At 38.2% G+C, this 21,387-nt stretch overlaps 1 protein-coding gene across 9 annotated transcripts in view; it reads right to left on the bottom strand.

The window, feature by feature from the left end:
- Positions 1–21,387, bottom strand: part of TAFA2 (TAFA chemokine like family member 2) — a 461,688-nt gene that overhangs the window by 298,299 nt on the left and 142,002 nt on the right. For 6 of the 9 annotated variants that reach the window (XR_003519624.2, XM_027591679.2, XM_035729059.1 and 3 more), the window contains one exon: positions 4,282–4,363. The exons of 2 other annotated variants lie outside the window; for them this stretch is intronic. Coding sequence is in view for 6 of the 7 variants with exons in the window: in XM_027591679.2 (XP_027447480.1) it covers positions 4,282–4,310 (29 nt within the window). In the remaining variant the exon portion in view is untranslated. Of the gene's footprint in view, positions 1–4,281; positions 4,364–4,907; positions 5,034–21,387 lie in introns of those variants that run through there. One more of the 9 variants, XM_027591677.1, reaches the window with a different exon arrangement.

The following is a 21,387-nucleotide window of genomic DNA, read 5'->3' as shown; positions in this document are numbered from 1 at the left end:
ATACTATTCCCATTTTAGAGATGAAGAAACTGAAGTCTCTAACACAGGGGTTAATTAATTTGTCCATTTATTAAAGGCTGAAAATGGCAAAGCAGAAATTTTAATCCAGGTACCTGTCTGTAGAATTCATGTGCAAGACAGCCATGTTTAATGCTTTTCCATCACAAGTACCCAGGGAGAACAAGACCAGCTCAGGAGTTCTGCAGTGCAGTAGGCTAAGAAACCCCGTCTCTGTGTTATCCAAGTCAGTCATCCTTTTTCTCTGTTGGAAGACTTTGAACCTCTCCAGTCTAGGTCCTTTACTTTCTAGCTCTTCTGCTACAGAGGCAGGCTCTGTTACCTGACTGGGCCCAAATTCCATCAGGCTATGTCATAAATGGTGGAAAATAACGTCCCTCTTGTTTTTATTTTTGTAAGAGAGAAAATTCCCCAAATATTTCTCTGCTAATCTGTAAACCATATCAAGATCTTAAGGAATATATGCAAAGGCAAATGTTCCTACTTTTTTGTGGGTTTAATCTGGCTTTCTACTATGGCAAGCTGGGCTGGGCTCAAGGACCTCATCTATCCGTGAAGAACTAGACCAGGAGGGGGCAGGAAGACAGTTAGTTTCCGCTCTTACCAGTGAGTCCCTCACTCTCTCTCCCTGTCTTTAACCTCTGAACCTTATCTCTCTGCCTGCCAGAAGACAAAGCCTTCAGATCTTAGAAAAAGACCTCTTCTACCTAAGCCCCAAAGCAGAGATATTTCTGAAGTAATTCTCAACTTCCAGCTACTGAACGCTTACTATGTGACTAATGCTAGAGTTCTCGACAGCCAAACCTGTCAACACAGCATAAAAGAAAAGCATCATGTGAGTCACTAAAATCCATGTCAACTTGCAAGTAAGTTTACACAAATTGTGTACACTCTGTTAATTTTCCTAAGTTTTTTTTATAAACTATTCCTTTAATCACAACAGAAGGTTTTCAAAGCTCCTGACAACCAGCAGTTGCAGCATCGACTACAGGCTCACTGACCACCTGTTGTGAGTTAGGAGCCAAGAACAAATGTGAGTAAAATCAATTTTGTTTATTAAGCAGGAAAAGGGACATCTGCCGCAACAGCCAGGACAACGACCCCAAAGGACAAACACTAGACCAAACTACTTCCTAGTTCCTGTTTTCTTCCATCTTCCCCAACTTCATATTTCATACAGAAATCTCTGCCATCCATTACCTGTACTGTGATAACGTGTTACCACACATAATTATTTTCACTTTTAAAACATGGGCTAAAGCATGTGTATTTAATGTGTAACACATTAGAACATTTATAAAAATGGGTATTTTAAAAGACTGAATAATATGTCAAACATTAAAAATGGAAAATGTCCATGTAATTTTAAATTAGAAATTAGGTTAGTAGCATTTTAACATCCACTAGTTGGCTTTAAACAATCCTTTTACATTGTTATTCCAAGTGAAATCAGACCAGTTATCTCAAACCATTCAGTTAGAATTTATAATCTATTAGGGAAACACCCAATGGCAGCACTATTGTAGTCAGCTAAGATGACAGGAAGGAAGAAAACCAACAAATCATGGAAGACCTAGCATGTGCCTCATGTGTTCGCCAGTTTCACCTATACGGTATCTTTTTTTTTTATTTTTTTATTTTTTATTATTATGTTAATCACCATACATTACATCATTAGTTTTTGATGTAGTGTTCCATGATTCATTGTTTGCGCATAACACCCAGTGCTCCACGCAGAACGTGCCCTCTTTAATGCCCATCACCAGGCTAACCCATCCCCCCACCCTCCTCCCCTCTAGAACCCTCAGTTTGTTTTTCAGAGTTGTACAGTATCTTTTTAACACGAATATTAATCTTGTTAGGAAAGTATTATCATAACCAATTCACAGATAAGGACATTTTTATCTCTGAGAAGTTAGCAACTCACATAAGGTCATACAGCTAACAGTGAGCAGACCTTCTGCTTGAAAAGTTGCCAACTCCAGGAAACTATGGTTTATATAGTGTCTATTCCCCCTGCCTCTTGAAGAACTTAAATTCATATGAGAAGGTGGCTAAGTATCAGACAATATGGCAGAACATCCGGAATTGACAGGATAAACTGTTCTTTCCCCTCACCCACTCCATGCCAAAAAAAGAAGAAAAGAAAAGCCAAAACACAAAAATGTGGACTAAAAGGCAAGAGGAAGTGCAATCAGCCCTGTACTTCCATATCACCTCATTATTTAAGTATACATCAAGGTCTCTCTGGAATAAAGAGTGAGCCCAGGTGAGGAAAATAGGCTCCAGCCCTCATGATCACGGCCACATAGATGAACCTACACAGGATAGGGGTCTTTCTCTCCCTCTCCCCTCCCCCATTCTTGTATGCAAGCGTGCGCACACACGCGCACACCCACACACACACTATGCAGGATTCCAGAGAAGTTTCTAGAGAATCAAATGAACACAGCAGCAGTATCACAACAATGTCTGAAAAAAATGACCTCAGAATTAACACAAGGCACTGCTTTCAGAGCTACATTTACCTCCCGCTGAGTCAGAACAGGATGCCTCAAACTGGGAATTAAGGAAGGGTTGCAATTATTGATAAAGACTAGGTCTCAGGTATTAGTAAGGAAGGGGTTGGCTCAGACTGGAAGCTAAGATCATGGAGAAGGAGACTCTTAGGAGCTGAGAGGTAGGGGTATTGGAGGAATCACTTAAACGAATATTTCAGTGGCCAAGAATTCAGAAGGGACAAAGTGAGGGCTGTGAGAGGAAACTGCTGAGAAATAAAGACCGAAGACCCAGTGGTCGGTGGGCCAAAGAAATGAGTACGAGTAGTTTAAAGGAGTTTAAGAGGAGGGCAGAAGCATGGTCTGGAAATGGCAATGAGGAACAAGGAAGACGTTGTCCCACCTTAAGCCTAGTATGAAGCAGAGGTAGACGAGGCAAACAGCCACTTCCTGCTAGGTCTGCAATGAAAGCAGCAACCTCAAGCAGGGCCAGTTGCCAGGATAAGAAAGTAAAAGGCATATTCAGAGAAAAGTCTGTAACTATTGCCGATTTTACTGATGATAGTCCATGAACTTTATAAAGCACAGAGAAGAGTTCTAGGAGTCAGGGAGAGGTATCATAAGGGGACAGGAGAAAGGATGTACAAAGACGGAAATAATTCAAGTATAGGTGGGGGCGTGGGAGGTAGTGTCCCCTGGGAACCAAAGTTCTCGTCCTAATTAACTTAAGATTAAGAACATGAACTTTGTCCCAGTGGATTCAAGGCAGACAGTGAAGGTGAAGCTATGAATGTTAGAGGTAGGAGCAATGGCTTCTGGGGCGTCCTCTTTACCTTCAGTGATGCAGATAAAAGGCATCAGGGAGGTGTGGGCTTAGTCTCAGTGCACATCCAGTCCTCAGAACGACCCTTTGTAGTACGTACTATTATCGTCTCCATTTTACTTACAAGAAATAGAGTTAACTCTATTTACCTCCAGGGCAAAGGTGTCCTGAACTATAAAAGCTAGGTTGTCCTTGCTTTCCAGAGAAGGGATCTTACCTGCAGAGAGAGATGTTGCAGAGGGTGAAGATCAAGGGCTGGGCCCAGTGCAAAAGAGCCAAGACCCTGACTACCAAGAAATTCCTTGAGACCAGACAAATGCACAGTAAATTATTCAGAAAGCACACTGCCTGTGCATATATACTTTGAGAATTTGGAGAATGCAAGTCTAGTAGTCATTTATACTATAAAGTTCTCTTTCAACAAAAGCACAAAGATTGCCATGTTCCAGAATGGTGTCACTTGAGGCGATATGTATTTTGTAGCATTTGGAACATAATTCAAATATTTATGATGGCCCACTTTATTGTTAATCTTATTTACTTTTGAATGCATTCTAATGTTTTCAGGATGAATTTTCCAGGCTAATTTAATTTCTCATCTGATAAGAAAAATATAGCTGATGTGGTATGATGGATATTATTAGGAAACAGAAAGTGAATTCTTCTTAACATTAGCAAAGATTTTAATTAGGTCTTTCTTGCCTTCTATTATCAGACTGGGAAAATGTGGCTCACGAGGTAAATAACATTGAGAAGTTGGCTGCAAACTGCACTTGAAAAGCAGTTATCGATGCTGTGACAGCAACCTGGAGATGGAAAGCAAGTGTTAGTCCAAGAGATCAGTGGTGAATGATGAATTACAAACATCTCTGTGGGTAGATTTAACAAATAACATTGAACATACAAAGCAGACAGATATAGCTGTGGTGAGGGAAAACATACCTGAGGGAGGGTAGAGGACAGAACTTCATTCAGTGATATGACCCTTCTCGATTTCAGTCAACCCAAAATGTCTCCACTGATCCTGCAATCCAAATTGGCGTTGATGAAACATGCACATTAAGATTTCGTCAAACTTTGTCAGTATCTATGATGACATTCTGAGAACTATTTTGCAAATCAAATATATATAAGAGGATTATAAGTAGTAAAAAAGCATGTTTGTTTTATAATGATGTCTGTAATAATAATAATTTTAGTATTACTTCTAGTCTGACCAATATTGTTGATAGCCTCAAGAACCCTGGCCTAATAAGCATTGGCAATCATCTCACTCACTGGCTGATTTTTTACAATTGTTTAAGTTCCAACAAATAATGGTGTTTTCTTCCAACAAACTCTCACATAAGACTTCTTGAAGTATTAATGAAGAATCTTGAGGTCTCTTTTTTAATAAGGCAAAAACAACAAATCTGCTTGGAGCTACTTATATTTATGAATATCAAGAGAGTTATTAGCTTCTCTTGCTGTACATTAATCAGAGAATAGAAACAGAAGAGTATGGGGAGGTTCCCATATTCCCCTATTTATCTAAAAACTAAAATCAGAAAAGGAAGCTTCATTCTCACCTGAGAATATCCTCTCTCTCAACAATGACTCCCATTTCTTCATGGATTTATTATTACTGTTATTCCTATTATCATTCTTATTAATATTTCCTTAAGGGAATAAAAGAATAAATAAAAACTTCTCCAAATCTCTCTTCTTCCTCCCCAACTAAGGATCTTCCTGTAAGAAAACATTCATCTGGGCCACTCTGATAGCCATGTCACCTTGGCACCTAGAACGTTAATCATCTTATGCATGGAGCAGGACTGAGCTAAGCTGTTACACTAGCTCTTCAAAGACTGAAATTATGGTGAGTCACATCACCCTTTGGCAGAAACATCACCCTTCCTGTGTCTCATAATAAAACACCAACTAGATGCTCACTCACATCATGAGATTTTTCATGAAAACACTAATATTCCTGTGTGTCTGGAGATCTAAAAGTCCATGAGCTACAAAATTCCCAAATTACTAACATCAGGAAATAAACAATGACTAAAAATGGCCTTCATTCATTGCAGACAACTAATAACAATCTATCAGCTCGTAGGAAAGAGGTTTGCTTTTCATAATTCTGCACGTTTTCCTACATTTTATAAGATCCCAAAGACCCTGTTCCCTAGTGACAAGGATTTCTATTAATGAGTCAATGCCTTAAAAAGAGGACACAGATTCCAACAGCACTGACATCATCGCCTAATTCTCTACCCATCCTTAATTGCTAGTCTGAAGCCAAATAACTAGCAAAGTATTTTCTATCAATGATCCTATCAGAAAATGAAGAAAATTCTTATAGGTCCTATAATTTAGGTCACCAGTCTATGAATACATAAGGTACCCAATGTTCATGTCTAAGATGAGTTTTGCAGTTGACCTGCATTCTCCTACAGAATCAATGGCTTCAATTATTACTAGATTTTCTGGGTAACCTGAAAAAATCTTTTTGAACCATGTGTACCTAAACAAATAGAACTATTTCTAATTAGTTTCACTCTGAATTAGAACATTACCACCATGGAAAAATAAATTAAAATTCATCCATTCATTCATTTTTATTAAAAAGAACCGTATGAAATGTCATTTTTGTAGGTCAGAAACAGGTGAGTATCAACAAATTCATAGGGTAAAACCTGATATATTCATTTAAGAAAAATTAACTGAATAGCAGGAAATAGAAAGAGGTTATGAACAAAGACATGGAAGTCAAAATCCTTATATTTCCAGATCATCATATCCAGTTAATACACAAAGGTATATAATGGGTATGTGACATTATGAGCAGCAATTTGTTGCATTTTGACTCAAGGGCAGCTAAAAATAGACCACACATTTTTTTTAATTACCAAGCTATGCAAGTATGAACTCAACCTCCTTTGCAAACCCCACACCCTGAGTAAGGGCAGGAAGAAGGGAGGCATCACTTGAAAGTCAAAACACATGAGCGACAGTCAAATGTTTCACCAGACTCGCCTACATCAGAAAGGGCCAGACTCAACTCTATAAATTCATAGAGAATGATCTATAATTCAGATTTTTTATTTTTCTCTTTAGCTGTAATGTTCATTCACATTTGTTGCAGGTAATAAATATATTAATCAATTTCATAAAGATCTTTGGTCTGTTTTCCATCTGAAAAATCTAGAGAATGAACACCTCTGTTTTGTGTAGGCTGCCTAATTATGCTAACTATATTTGACTGAGTATATGTTAGACAGTGAGCCAAGCAGGATGTTTGGATCACAATACAATTCCTTATTCTCAACTCCAAATTGCATAATCTTCAATTAAATTTCTCACCAATTTCCCCATAGTCAATAGTATGCATCTGTTATATTAATATTATTAAACTCCTATAAAATTATAGTTTGGGGAATTGGATGATAAAATCTTAGAATCCAGTCCAATTCCAATCGAATTTTAAAATTGTAATCATCTTTCTGAATATAAAGTAATATTATTTTTTTAAAAATCAGACAATGCAAAAATAAAGTAGAAATTGAAAGTCAGCTGTAATTGGAAAGGGTAGAAAAATGGAGAGCAAGGGATGGTGATAAAAGAGAGTGACTTTGCACTCACTGTATCAAAACAACCACATCTAAAAAAACCACAGTCAATATATCCTACTCATCCTATAACTATTATACAAAACCATATATGATTAATACCAGATATTGGTTTAAATAAAAAGGCCTTATAGATTTAGAGGAAAGAGGTCACCTATAGTGTCAAAAATAGCAATGGGTTTAATTCTTCATCAACAACTGTCAGGTACATTTTCTTATTTGATGATTCATTCATTCAAAACATATTTATTGATTACCTACCAAGTATAGAGCACTATGCTAGTCACTGGGGATCCAAGAGTGAATAGGTCCTGCCCTCCTGAAGACTCTATTCTAATGGGGGAGATAAAATGTGAACAACCAGTTACACAATGAAGTATTTAATTAGAATGTCAGTATGGACCAAGGCACAGGAATCTGTGGTGTTCTAAGAGCATAAGGAAATCTAACCTAGTGGGAGAAGCATGGGAGGCTTCCTTAAGGAGGGCCATTAGCTGAGTTCTGAAGGATTCAGAATTAAATCCTACTAGGCAAGTAACTTGGAAGAAAGTCCACGTACAGAGAGACACACATACAAAGTCTTTAAAAATAAAAAAATAATAGAGGCTGCTCCAAGAACTGAAAGGAAATCAGTATGCCTGGAGTGGAGAGAACAATGGGGGGGTAGCCCCGAGAGGACGATGGTGATGCGGGCAGGGGCTGGCTGCTACTGGGCAAGGTTCCTGAACCTTAGTGCTACTGACATTTGGAGTCAGTAATTCTTTTATTGTGGGGACATGTCCTGCATACTGTAGGACCTTTAGCAGCGTCTGTGTCCTCAGCCCACTAGATAACAGTAGCACCTCTCCCCCCACCGCAACCACCACAATAACCAAAAATGTCTCCAGACTTTGCCAAACGTCTCCTTGAGGACACAATTGCTCTCGGTTAAGAACCGCTGCCACAGGGCCCTATAGGTGATGCAAGTTTAGCCTTTATCCTAAAAGCAATGAAAAAACACTGCATGCTTTAAGCAAATGAGTGATTTTTCAAACAATCTGGGTAGGGTAAGAAGACGTTAATTAGGGGCGCTTGGGTGGTTCAGTCATTAAGCATCTGCCTTCGGCTCAGGTCATGGTCGCAGGGTCCTGGGATTGAGTCCTGCATCCCACTGGGCTCCCTGCTCCACGGGAAGCCTGCTTCTCCCTCTGCCCCTCTCTTTGCTTGTGTTCCCTCTCTCGCTGTGTCTCTCTCTGTCAAATAAACAAATAAAATCTTTAAAAAAAAAAAAAAAAGAAAGACGTTAATTAAAGGAGTTACATCCTCCAGATGCCATAGAAGTGATAATTCCCCACGCCTACAGATTAGGACAGTAGGTCAACCACTCCCAGGATATTCTCGAGTAGGGAAGCTGCCTCACCGGAAGTACAAACAGGGGCACTAGCCATGTCCTTCCCCCCACTGTCCACTCACGGAGCTGGATCATTTAGACATTAGGAGCCTTTTGTGCATCCATGTTCACCATGCAGCCCGGCAGTCATGCTCTGCAGAGCGTTTGCTAAATAAATGTTTGTTGCTGATTACTGGAATTCCAATATGCATATTGGGGAGGGGGTAGGACTTAGATAAATACAGTATGGAGGATACATGGTGGATGGAGAGCATAAAAATAGAGAATGTATTATCTTTGTAGTCTGTATATCTATATAGAGAGAGATTATTTTTTATGCTTTGAGTATGTCCTATTTTTTAGAACAAAACTAAAAAACCCACCTATCAAAACCAAAGCAAGCATCAAATACTGAAAACAAAGTTGTAACCACCAGAAACAGTAATTCTTTCCTTGAGAAGTCTCAGGGCTGTACTAACTTGAGACCTTTACTGGTTAGAACAGAAAGTTAGTCAACTGTTTCTGTTCTTGTTAATTTTATTCCTTCCGGTCTTTAGGAAAAACATGGAGTTTGTCACTGAGGTTTCTTGTTATTTCAATTCTGCTGCATTGTTAGTTATTTTTAGTTTAATGAGCGCCTGAAAGTTATTATGTAATTTAATAGCAAGAGATAAGGTAACTCTGGATGAGCTTCTAAAAGACTTGCTGTGTACACCCCTACCGAGAAACTTAAGAGAATGGAGCATTTTCTATAGGGACCAGGTCAAAGTTAATTTTGTTTAGTGCCTCCACCCCCAGCCTTTGTCTTTTTCTTTCTTGCTATTTCCCATGTGTGGGCTCTGCCAGTGAACTTACTGTTCCTTCTCCATCTGTGCTTACAAACCATGGCCCATCTGTGCAGGATGAGTTTCATTTAAACCAATAACGAAGAAGCAAGAGCCAATGTCCTTAAGCATACTGGAATGGAAAAACACTGCCAACAGAATCCCTCTAACCCATGAGTCTGGTGAAGTCTCCAACGGCCAAAGCTATCATTAAATTTGCTCTCACTGGAGGTCCAGGTCAAATTTCCAGGCAAAATCCTGATTTTTATAAAACCATATGATTCTTGAGCCACTCATGCCACAAGTCTAGGCACTTGCAGCAGAGGTTCATGAGTTTTGATCAATGTCAGAATTATCTGCACTGCCCTCAACATATGCCTGGGCCCCACTACAGTCAAATGGAGTAAGATTAACCAGAGATAGGGATACCCATCAGTACTTTTAACACAATCCCTAAGAGAACCTGCACACCAAATCCTGTGTGCACCAAAACTTAAGAATAACTACTTTATAAACGAGAGCAATAATTACTAATGCTCATCCAATTATTAATTGGTCAGGGATAAATGCATTGACAATATAAATTATTTGACCCCAGACGATTTGATGGGCTCCTCTACCAGACTGAACAAAATGACCTTTGAACCCAGATCCAGGTATACAACAAATGCTCAATAAGTTTTAGATTAGGAAGTACAAACATCTCTACGTACGTGAACATGTACTTTCATCAGTTTTCTCATTTCATTTGCATATAAGAAAAACCTCCAGACATACACAAAGGAAGAGAAGAAATGAAATACCAGGACATTCACTTCATTTTATCACTTGGAAGTGCTATGCAAGAAAGCACCAGCTTCCCAGGAAGGCAATGCATATTCCTTTTACCTATCTTTTCCACCACAAATGCAGTTTAAGTCTCAATTACTAAAATGAATGAGGATAAGCTATTTATACATGATAGTCATAAAATTCCAAGAAATTAGATGACTCCCAAACCTCTCACCAGGCCATCTCCCCTACACCCGGTTTGCTGACCTGACTGCTCATTATTGCATTAGTCTTCTGCAAAGTCTGCCAGGGAAAATGTCTGCATCTTTTCAAAAACAGTGTAACAGTTTCTGTCCTTGCCACAAGTGACCCACAAAGGCAATTCTAAGCCCCACATCTGATGTGACAGGTCAGTAGCTCAAATGCAAGGAAAATGCAGAACCAGAACTACCAATGTACAGATACAAAATGCAACTGGGAACATTGGATTGTAATGACCTACAAATTCATTTGACGTGTTAAACTCTAGGCATCTTGTACCAGTTCTCTTTTATTCTGAACCTGTCCAAAATAACAAATATTTTCCCACTGACAGAGCACTTCATGAAAACTGCTAAGGACATTAGAATAGGTTCTTCTTTCCTAATAAGTCACTACAATTTATAATTTATGTTGCACACATCCCCCTGGAAAGGATAATAAGAGGATGATGTGCAGAACATATTTCCTTAAAAAAGAGAAATGCCTTTCCCTAGGTTCTTACTCTAGACAAGCAGTTGTAAAGCAGAAACTTGATGGTTGAGAGCAGGGTATTAAGCAATGTTGAGAAAGATCAGTTGCCAAATGGAGCTTAGAATAGGACTTTTAAAAGTAACTCAGATGAAATTAATGTTACATTGCCTCAGTATCAATGCAATCTTTGCCGTTACTATGCCTAGGAATGCTGCTAAGAACTCAAAGGAAAGTTAAAGGGGAGGGTAGCACTACCACCCGTTGCTTAAACAGTCTTGAGATGAATATACACTTGTGCAATCAACCCATAAACCCCTCCATCGTCACCATCACCATGGCCGACATCCATAGTATCCTGAACATACCAAATCAAATTCAGTACTTAACCTACAAAGTGTAGAAGAATCACCTGGAGAGCATCTTAAAACAGTTACCTGAACCCCAACCCTAGAGATTCTTACTCAGTAGGATGAGGTGGGGACCAAGGATTTGCATTTCCAAAAATCTCCCATGTGATGCAAATGCTGCTGGTCTGTGGACCATACTTTTAGAAACATTCCTCCAAGTGATTTTTCTCTGATTCCTTTTATATTTCAGGGTTGTTTCTGAGTGTTCATACTAACTTGGTAAACTACAAATGCTGAAAGCAAACTCACTGAGGGATTTGGCCTATGTTACACCACTCTGGGCCCTGCATTTCCCCAGGAAGAACCCCGGATAGGAGAATGCCACACAACAGACCCCTGTAAATATGGTATTTACACTGCTAAACTCATCAGAAAGTAAAATAGCCAGAATCAATGTAAAATGGTCTGATTCAAAGACCATGTTCGTTCACTCCATTATGCCACAATTGTCATTAAACTCATGAATGGACAGAGAGGACCCCAAAGAGGCTGAAATCAGAAATTTTGGGAATATTCATTTTTATGGGTTGAGCTATGTCCCTCCCAACGAAAAAAGGTATGTTGAGATTCTAACTCTCAGTTACTCAGAATGTGACTTTATTTGGAAATAGCGTCTTTACAGAGGTGATCAAAGTAGAATTAGATCATTAAGACAGGCCCTAAGCCAATATGAGCGGTGTCTTTATAAAGAGAAATTTCAACCCAGAGACGGACACACACAAGAGGAAAACTATGAAAAAAGACAGAGAATACGGCCATGTAACTGGAAAAACACAACCTCCAGCCAAGGAACACCAGGGACTGCTAGGAGCTATCTATAAAAGGCAAGGAAGGATTCTCCTCCAGAGCCTTCAGAGAGAGCATGACGGTGCAAACATCTTGATTTTAGATTTCTAGAGACTAGAATTGTGAGAGAATAAGTTTCTGTTGTTTTAAGCTATCCGCTTTGGGTACTTTTGTACAGCAACCCTAGTGAACACCCTGATATTTATAGGAACAAAAGTAAGTGCCAGCAAAGAGGCCACAGAGGAAAAGGAGTGCTTGTACCATAAGACCAGAGGGGAAGGAGGTCAAACCAAATTTAGACTAAAGACAGACATGTAAGAATTTCACAGAAATTACCTCAACAATGGTTGCCCCTCTCAAGTGACCTTTGTGGTCATTGGCGAACAACTTTAACTGGCCATGGGATGAGGGAATCTCAAAACAGCTTTGAGATAGCAGTTGATAGCAGGAAAGAACAATGAACCCTATATGTCCCTATAAGAAGGTCCCTGATCTTATTATTCCAAATGTTTATGACTGATTCTCAAAACAATCTGATGGGGTAGGCACTGTCTCCATTGTTTAAATCAGAAACTGGAGCTGACAAAGAACTAAGCGTTAAGTGAAATTATAATACATTCAGATATCATGTTAACTGTCTGCTTATTTCATATTTATAATAATCCTCTGAGGAAGGGGGCTTACCCACCTTTTGCAGGTCAGGAAACAGCTGTATTGGGTAAACTGTCCAAGATCAAAGAGCTGGTAAGAGGTTAAAAAAAAAAAAAAAAAAAAAAGGGACGACCCCGGGGTGGGCAAGGATTCAAATTCCTATCTATTGCTTCCAAAACTCATGGTCTTTCCACTACACCATAACTGGCCTCTATGCGGACACTGGGCTCCATGAAATTATTGTTAAAAGGAGACATTTACTCAAAGTGGATTTATAAAAATACATATACATACATATATATATATATATATATGAAGGTACATATATTAACCTTTTGACTCTCTCCGCCCATTTTTCCCACCCTCCACCCCCAGCCTCTGGCCATCACTTATTTGTTCTATGAGCTTTTTTCTTTGGTTTTTTGTTTTGTTTAGATTCCACATTTATTTCCTTTAGCATATTGCCCTCAAGATCCATCTGTGGTGCTGCAAATGTGAGATTTCACTCTTACGGCTGAGTAACGTTCCATTCTACGTCTATACCACAATTTTTTTATCCATTTATCCGTCAACAGATGCTCAGGTTGCATCCGTGTCTTGGCTATTGTAAATAGTACTGCAATAAACATGGAGGTGCCTGTATCTTTCCAAATTAGTGTTTTCATTTTCTTTGGGTAAATACCCAGAAGTGGAGTTGCTAGATTACATGGCCACTCTATTTTTAATATTTTTAAGGAAACTCCATACTGTTTTCCACACTGGCTGCTCCAATATACATTCCCAACAACAGTATACAAAGGTCTTCTTTTTTTCCACTTGGTATTTCTTGTCTTTTTAATAATAGCCATTTTAACAAGTGTGACGTGGTAGCCCATTGTGGTTTTGATTTCCATTTCCCTAATGATTAATGATATTGAGTATCTTCTAATGTATCTGTTGGTCATCTGTAGGTCTTCTTTGGAAAAATGTCTATTCAGATCTTTTGCCCATGTTTCAATCAGATTCTTTTGCTATTAAGTTATTGAATTCTTTATATATTTTGGATATTAACCCCACCAGACATGAACTGCAAATATTTTCTCCCATTCAGTAGGTCGCTTTTTTTTTTTTTTATAATTTTCTTGGCTGTGCAGAAGCTTTTTGGTTGGATGTAGTCCCGCTTGTTTATTTTTGCCTTTGTATTTGATGTCAGATTCAAAAAAAATCATCACTATGACCTATGTCAAAGAGCTTACTGCCTGTCTTGTTTTCTTCTGGGAGTTTTACAGTTTTAAGTCTTATATTCAGGATTTTGATCCATTTTAATTCTGATTCTGGTGTAAGATAGTGGTCCAATTTCATTCTTTTGCATGTGGCTGTCCAGATTTCCCAGTAATTATTTCCCAATAATTATTAAAATGAGGCAGGCAATGAAAGTGGACTTCCTAACTTTATAGAAATAGTTAAAAGGTATTTCTCTTATTTAAAGGCTTCATGCATAGAGTAGCTGAAGAAGTCATTCACCCAAAAGTAATCAGAGTTTATTGTTGCCAAAATAAAATATATTTCCCACCAATGTGTGTTAGTAAAATGGACTTTCTGGTCAAGTGGACAGCTTGAATTTTAACTTAATTTTAGAAAATCTCAAGGTAGAATTTGAAGGTTGTTTTCAGATTGTATGTATTTTTTACCTATTCTTCCTCTTAATAAAGAGTAGAAAATCAGAGACCTAAACCATATGATACATTATAACATAAAATTTAAGTATTTTTAATAACATCATGTTTTCTTATCACACTAAAGATTAAGTAAAGCTTTATTGTTTAATAAAGATTTCTCACGGGGTCTCAGAGGTTTTGCTCAAAGACTACCCTACTTCATGTTAAAGATGAATGAAAAATCTCCTTAAGTTCTTAAAGAAGATTCCAACATTGCTTAAAGTCCAAGAATCCAGAAGAGCAAATGATTTAACATTCCTTTACTTATTAAATGTTTATTCTTAAAATCATGGAGTAATAAAGGATGTCAAGATGCATTTCATTTGTACCTTATATAAAATACTTTAAATAATGATCATGATGGAAATTCTCTAAGAGTGACATCTGTTCCATAGTGGAAGAGAAATCCTAGAGCAGAGGGAAGTCCTTCATGGGATGTCCTCCCTGTCCCCAAGCTCTTTTCTTCCCACAACCAAGAACACTTGAAGGCTCAACTCTCTCCTAGTGTTTAAGCCAAACGTGATCTTTTGGAGGAACACTATGAACAAATCTAGCCCAAAACTAAGAGTTGAACAGAATCAGCATAAGTCTTCTTGGCTGCAACGCTACTTCAGGTGTCTCAGAAATTTTTGTACCCCAATTCTGATCAGTTGGATTTAGTTCTAGTTTCTATACTCAAGTCTTTCAGTAACATATTGTGTGCATTCCTCCAGATTTGAGACTGTCTTCATCTAGCCAGATTCCCTGCTGGAATAGAGTCTTGCCCCGAATTCAGGTCTAGTGGCTGAAAACTTGCAATTAGCTAAATGGTTTCTTTAGTTCAGCCTACGTGTCTGCCTGAACTCTTAAGTACCTCCATTGTATTATTTTATCTTACTTATCAAAACACTTATAACTCCATGATGAGCCTATATTTTGTTGTTGCTACACATTTTGATGATGTGCTCTGTATCTCATCAACTGTATTAAACCACATAAGTCATCTCAATACCTGTCGCGTTCTAGTGGAGTAGCCTTTCATCTACTCTATCATACCAAGGTTAATTGTGCTATATCCAGCCCAATTCTGAGCACAACCTATTGTGGTGGCCACTTCTTGGAACAATCAAATACAGAACTGCCAGTACCTCATATTTTCCTCCTTTTTATTAGGGTCCTCATCATTAAAACTTCATCGTTCCTATCTCCATGGTTTTATAAAATAAAAATTAGATGCTCAGGGGAAAAAAAAGATGTCAGCCATAAATGATAAAGGTAGCAGTACAAGTATTTATAAGTAGTATATTTGTTTCTAAAATATAAATCTAAAAAATGACATTTTTATTACTATTTCAATGTATTTTTTTTAAGATTTTTATTTATTTATTTGACAGAGAGATAGAGAGCAAGCACAAGTAGGCAAAGTGGCAGGCAGAGGGGGAGGAAGAAGCAGGCTCTCAGCTGAACAGGGAGCCAGACGTGGGGCTCGATCCCAGGACCCTGGGATCATGACCTGAGCCGAAGGCAGCTGCTTAACTGACTGAGCCAACCAGGCACCCCTTCAATGTATATTTTAAATCTTGCCTTATGGGGTGCCTGGGTGGCTCAGTCAGTTAAGCGGCTGCCTTCGGCTCAGGTCATGATCCCAGGGTCCTGGGATCGAGCCCCACGTCTGGCTCCCTGCTCAGTGGGGAGTTTGCTTCTCCCTCTCGCCCACCCCTCCGACTTGTGCACTCACCCTCTCTATTTCTACTCTCTCTCTCAAATAAATAAAATCTTAAAAAAAAAATCCCGCCTTACTTCAGAAGGAGTAATAGTATTTGCTCTTAATTAAAATTATGGTCCATCACCCAGCCACCCCATCCCTTGCACCCCCCACCACTCCAGCAACCTTCAGTTTGTTTCCTGAGATTAAAAATTCCTATCAGTGAGATCATATGATACATGTCTTTCTCTGATTGACTTATTTTGCTCAGCATAATACCCTCCAGTTCCATCCATGTTGTTGCAAATGGCAAGATTTCATTCCTTTTGATGGCTGCATAATATTCCATTGTATATATATACCACATCTTCTTTATCTATTCATCTGTTGATGGACATCTTGACTCTTTCCATAGTTTGGCTATTGTGGACATTGCTGCTATAAACATCGGGGTACACATACCCCTTCGGATCACTACATTTGTCATCTTTGGGGTAAATACCCAGTAGAGCAATTGCACTAGGGAGGGTATGTGCTATGGTGAGCGCTGTGAATTGTGTAAGACTGTTGAATCAAAGACCTGTACCTCTGAAACAATACATTATATGTTAAAAAAAAAAAAGATAGTAGGAAGTGAAAAATGAACAGGGGGAAATTGGAGAGGGGGACGAACCATGAGAGACGATGGACTCTGAGAAACAAACTGAGGGTTCTAGAGGGGAGAGGGGTGGGGGGATGGGCTAGCCTGGTGATAGGTATTAAAAAAAAATGTAAACAGTGCCAAACCCTATCAGTGAGGACTTAATTAAATAAAGATATATATCTATAAAAAAATTATTATGGTAACTGAATCTCAAGAATTAATTACATATGTCTTTAAATTTTACTTGTTGATGTTCTGTTTTGCCTCAATCTTTGGAAATATGTCTCATATTAACTACCTTGCAAGGAATTTTAAGTTCTTCAATGGAAAGAGCTATGTTGCGTTGTGTATAGCATGTGATGGTTCCATCCTATATTAAGTCCATAAATCCCCATAGATTGGTTAAAACCACACGCAGGGCATTTTATTAAGATTTTTAAAAAGCTTTGCTGCCGTCAGATTGAATGCTATATTAAAAACAATTATGTTGTATTAACAGGAATAATAAAATAAACAAAAGCAAGCACAAAAAAGTAACAAGTGGCACTTGTTCTAATATTCTAAAGCAAACATAATCCTCTTCTATTAAAAAATCTTCTATTAATTATCCATGAGACTTGTAACAGTTCTATACCATTTCCAAACCTTTCTCATCTTTGAAATGCCTACTTTCAGATCAGAGGCACTTAAGAATCCACTAACAGTAGAAGCCTAAACTAACATACATTCCTCCCTTCCTCCTGAGGAGAGCAGGTAGGAGAAGAGTAAGTATTAAGGAGTCATGGATCTTTCTTTCTTTTCTTTCTTTTCTTTCTTTTCTTTCTTTTCTTTCTTTCTTTTTTTCCCTTTCTTTCCTTCCTTCCTTTCTTTAGTAACAGGAAAACTCGGATTCCAAAAATCTCCTCCCCTCCAAATGTATTTCTTCTTCTTTAAATTGGCCAAAACTTTTTAGTTTAAGTTCTTATTACCAGTTTAAGTGGTAATAATCAGCGAATTTTAACACTTTAAAGCTGCTATCATTTTAATATAACTTTGAGTGACAAAAGTGATGAGAACAAATGGATCATGAAGATACTAGGAATGTATGCCTGGGATAAAATAAGGCCAATTGTGTGTATATCCCATGAGGGAGAAACCCCAAATTCTGGTAGGGACCATCACAGCACAGGTCAACAGACGAAGTGCTAATAAACATGGAGGCGATAAGTGACTTTCAGTTCAAATTCATCCTCCTTTTATCTGGCTCCACTGTCTGCTTCCTACCTGCTGGCAAATCAATAGTCTAGCAGACATTATTATAGATGCCAGACATCCTGGGGGCCAACTGGTTCTGGAAAAGTCCATGAGAACTGGAATCTTTTATCTTTATCTTTCATCCTTTTGAGGCACCACTATCCAAATAGCAGTTCAACAGCTGGGCTTAAAATCTCTCTCAGGTACAAAGGAAAGTGAGAGCAATCAGTCCCCTTCAAACTTCCCAACTATGTGAGAACAGAATGAGACCTAGGATGGTGAGGCTGATTTCTGCTTCTTCTTGCATTTGGCAGAAAGGGGTTTCCATCTGTGTTCATTGAGCCCTTTCAAAGTCATTGTTCCTGGAATTTGTTTTAAAGATTTATTTATTTATTTGAGAGAGAGAGACAGAGAGAAAGAGAGGGGGAAAGAGCACAAGCCAGGGGAGGCAGAGGCAAAGAATCTCAAGCACACTCTGGGCTGAATGCGAAGTCCGACAGAGGGGTGATCGACCCAGGGGTCATCCCAGGACCCTGAGATCATGACCTGAGCCAAAACCAAGAGTCCAAAGCTCAAATGACTGAGCCACCCAGGTGCCCCACTGTTCCTGGCATTTTAAGGCCCTGGATATCAGAGATAATACTCCTTGTAGAAGGAAGAACAGACTGAGACATCCATCGATACAGCACTGGGTCACCCCAGAGATAAACTAGCCCATCTGGCAGACATCTGAGGCACGGGTATTCTTTCCTGACTCTGGACACAGCCTAAATCATACAGAGTAAGAAATAAGAATATAATTCTAAGGAAATATAAATTCCCACAAATTAAACTGATTTCATTCATGCTCCAGTTGCCCTGTTCATTTCTAACATTTTTTACACTGAAAACCTCCTTCCCAACTTCTCTGTTCATGCTTGGGCTCACACATTCTCTTAATCTGTTAATTATCTGCATTAGTTATTCATCAAACACTATATACCTTTGGTTGGAATCTGACCAAGTAATAAAAAAGATTGCTCTCCTAGGAATAACTTCTAAAAGACAAATCTGGATTTCAGCCTACAGTGGCACATAGTGTACTCTCCAGAGAGCGTACCATGAACACGGACATACCTATCCCCTTCTTTCAAAGCAAAGTAATGTGCATTCTGAAACTTTCAGCCAAAAATAAAATATTCAAAAACCACAAAAAATATTTATGGGTAAAGATGCTATTTATTTGTTGGTTATGCTTTCAAAGTTATGCTCTACAGATTTTTGTCATGCTTTCTATTAGAAAACATTAACACAATACATAGGTACCATATATCAACCTGGTCTATTTAAAATGCTCCTGTTTATCAAAATTGAGAAATACTACATGTGCAAGAATCTAACATGACATTTTTCCTTCTTTCTTTCCCCTTTCCCAAATCAATCCAATTACAATAGCTACCAGAATGGTATGAGAGAAAATTCATCATTCACAACACATGTATAGCGAACAGCAAGGTGCTTCCCAAACCAGTATTGCATGTGGAGAGTCAACAAAAAACAGGAAAGAATGCAAACTGCCAGCAGTAATAAAAACCAGAGCATGGGATCTGAGAGCTAACAGTGAATTTAACAAAAAGAACCGTGATCCAAAGAACATGAGGGAAAACACAATGGTGAAATTGGAAAAGAAGAAAAATAGCTAGCAAAATAAGGTGCCCCAGATAGACAGGGATACAGAGGTCAAAGTAGCCCATGACCATAATGATGGACCCAGAAAGCAACGCTTCTCTAATTTGTTCTTTAAAAACTAAGACTGGATCCAAATGATTAAAGTGTGTTTCTCATACTATTTACTCCAAAATGCAACCTGCTCCCATGTTTGTTATAGATCAGAGCTAGAAAAATGAGTTGAGATAAGTCAGTTCCTGTGCTGATTTATTGCCATCCAATTAGGCAGCTCTCAGCTCACTGACCAGAAACAAAGATTAAAGGAAAAAAGACACTATAAAGGCTAAAACTTTGTCAATCTTCTATCTCAAACCCACTACAGGAAAAGATATGCAGAACCAAACTTAGTATGGGTTATAAATCACTTCAAGTGTTAAAGGAAAAGCAAAACAGATGTTCACATTTAAACACGTTCCTTCTGAATTTTGGTGTATTGTTATTTAACCGATGGAAACATTTTTAAACGAAGTGGAAAATGCTTTTATTTTTTTGACTGTCTACACCAAACAAACATGTCTAACATAAAAAGTTGCTATAGAAATGAAAAATTTATGAACGTAGAGAATCTTACACAGATTTAAGTAGTTTTACTATAATTGTTATTTGGCCCACTTCATTCTAATTGTTTATGCCTTACTAAATCAGCAAAAATACTTGTCAGGATCAATATATGAGTAACTAACAGCATGTGGATTGAGGGATTTGTCTTGGTCCAATGGTTATTTAACAGATTAACAGATTACTGTTCTGTTCATTAGAGAATGTTAATACTTCTAGTACTTGCAAAATCCCAACAATTTTAAATTATATTTTGATTTTTTATTTCTTAGAAAAAAAGACATGTAGGAAAACTAAGATCATCTTAAAGTTAGGAAAGTAAAATAGTTAACTATAATGAGGTCAGGAATTGTAGCATTAACACATGTGATTTAATAATAGGTGATAAGTGTTTTCTCAGCAAGAGATTTTGATCAATTCTGATGTCTCTTTATTATCTCAGTGGTAGCAAGATCTCTAAGAAATAAGAGAGTGATGGGGGGTGGGGGGGTGGAAGGAACCAAGGAAGGCCAGGTGTCACAAAGCCTGGATTTTAGATCCTCCACTGATAAGCTGTATGATATTTGGCAAGCCATAACCTCTCTAAACCTCAATTTTCTCTTAATATATCAGCTCAATTTACGTCCCAGAATCACAGTGATGATTAGATGGTGTAGATGACATTATCTTACAGATTACAGAGCCCTATGTAATACAGATTTATTACTACTACCGATGTTTAATTAAACAGAGGAAACAATAAGAAATAATGAAGAATAAATTTAATTAGGTGCTAGGTTTATTTGATCACAAATACCTTAAGTGTCATTAATTCAACTTCCAATGTGACTCTTCAAACTTATGTATCCAAAGTGTTAGTTGGTATATTTTATAAATATCGGTTGAACAGAAAAACTGAATTTAACCAGATAATAAATTATTTGCTTTCCTTGAGGTACACAAAGCCACAAATGTCAAGAAATTGTCATTTTACTACATGAGATATTTTAAAAATAAATAATAACCTATTAGTCCCACCTTAGTCTACTGGCACCCAGAAAGAATACACCTCTTTGAAATAAGACAGAGAAGGGCAAATGCCATGCGAGTCTACATACATGTGGAATCTAAATGCAAAACAAACAAACAGAAACAGACTCATAAATACAAAGAACCGGTGGTTGCCAGTGGGGAAGGGTGAAACAGGTGAAGGGGATTAAGAGGTACAAACTTCCAGTTATAAAATAGTCACAGGGATGAAAAGTACAGCAGAGGGAAAACAGTGATTGTCACAACTCTGTATGGGGACTACACTTAACCTAGCGAGCGTTGTGTAATGTAAAGAACTGCAAAGGGGCGCCTGGGTGGCTCAGTCGGTTAAGCGTCTGCCTTCGGC

The sequence above is a fragment of the Zalophus californianus genome, chromosome 9, assembly GCF_009762305.2.
Source record: "Zalophus californianus isolate mZalCal1 chromosome 9, mZalCal1.pri.v2, whole genome shotgun sequence".
NCBI lineage: Eukaryota > Metazoa > Chordata > Mammalia > Carnivora > Otariidae > Zalophus > Zalophus californianus.
Note: the sequence above shows the minus strand (reverse complement) of the source record. Positions and strands in the feature narration are given on the sequence as shown.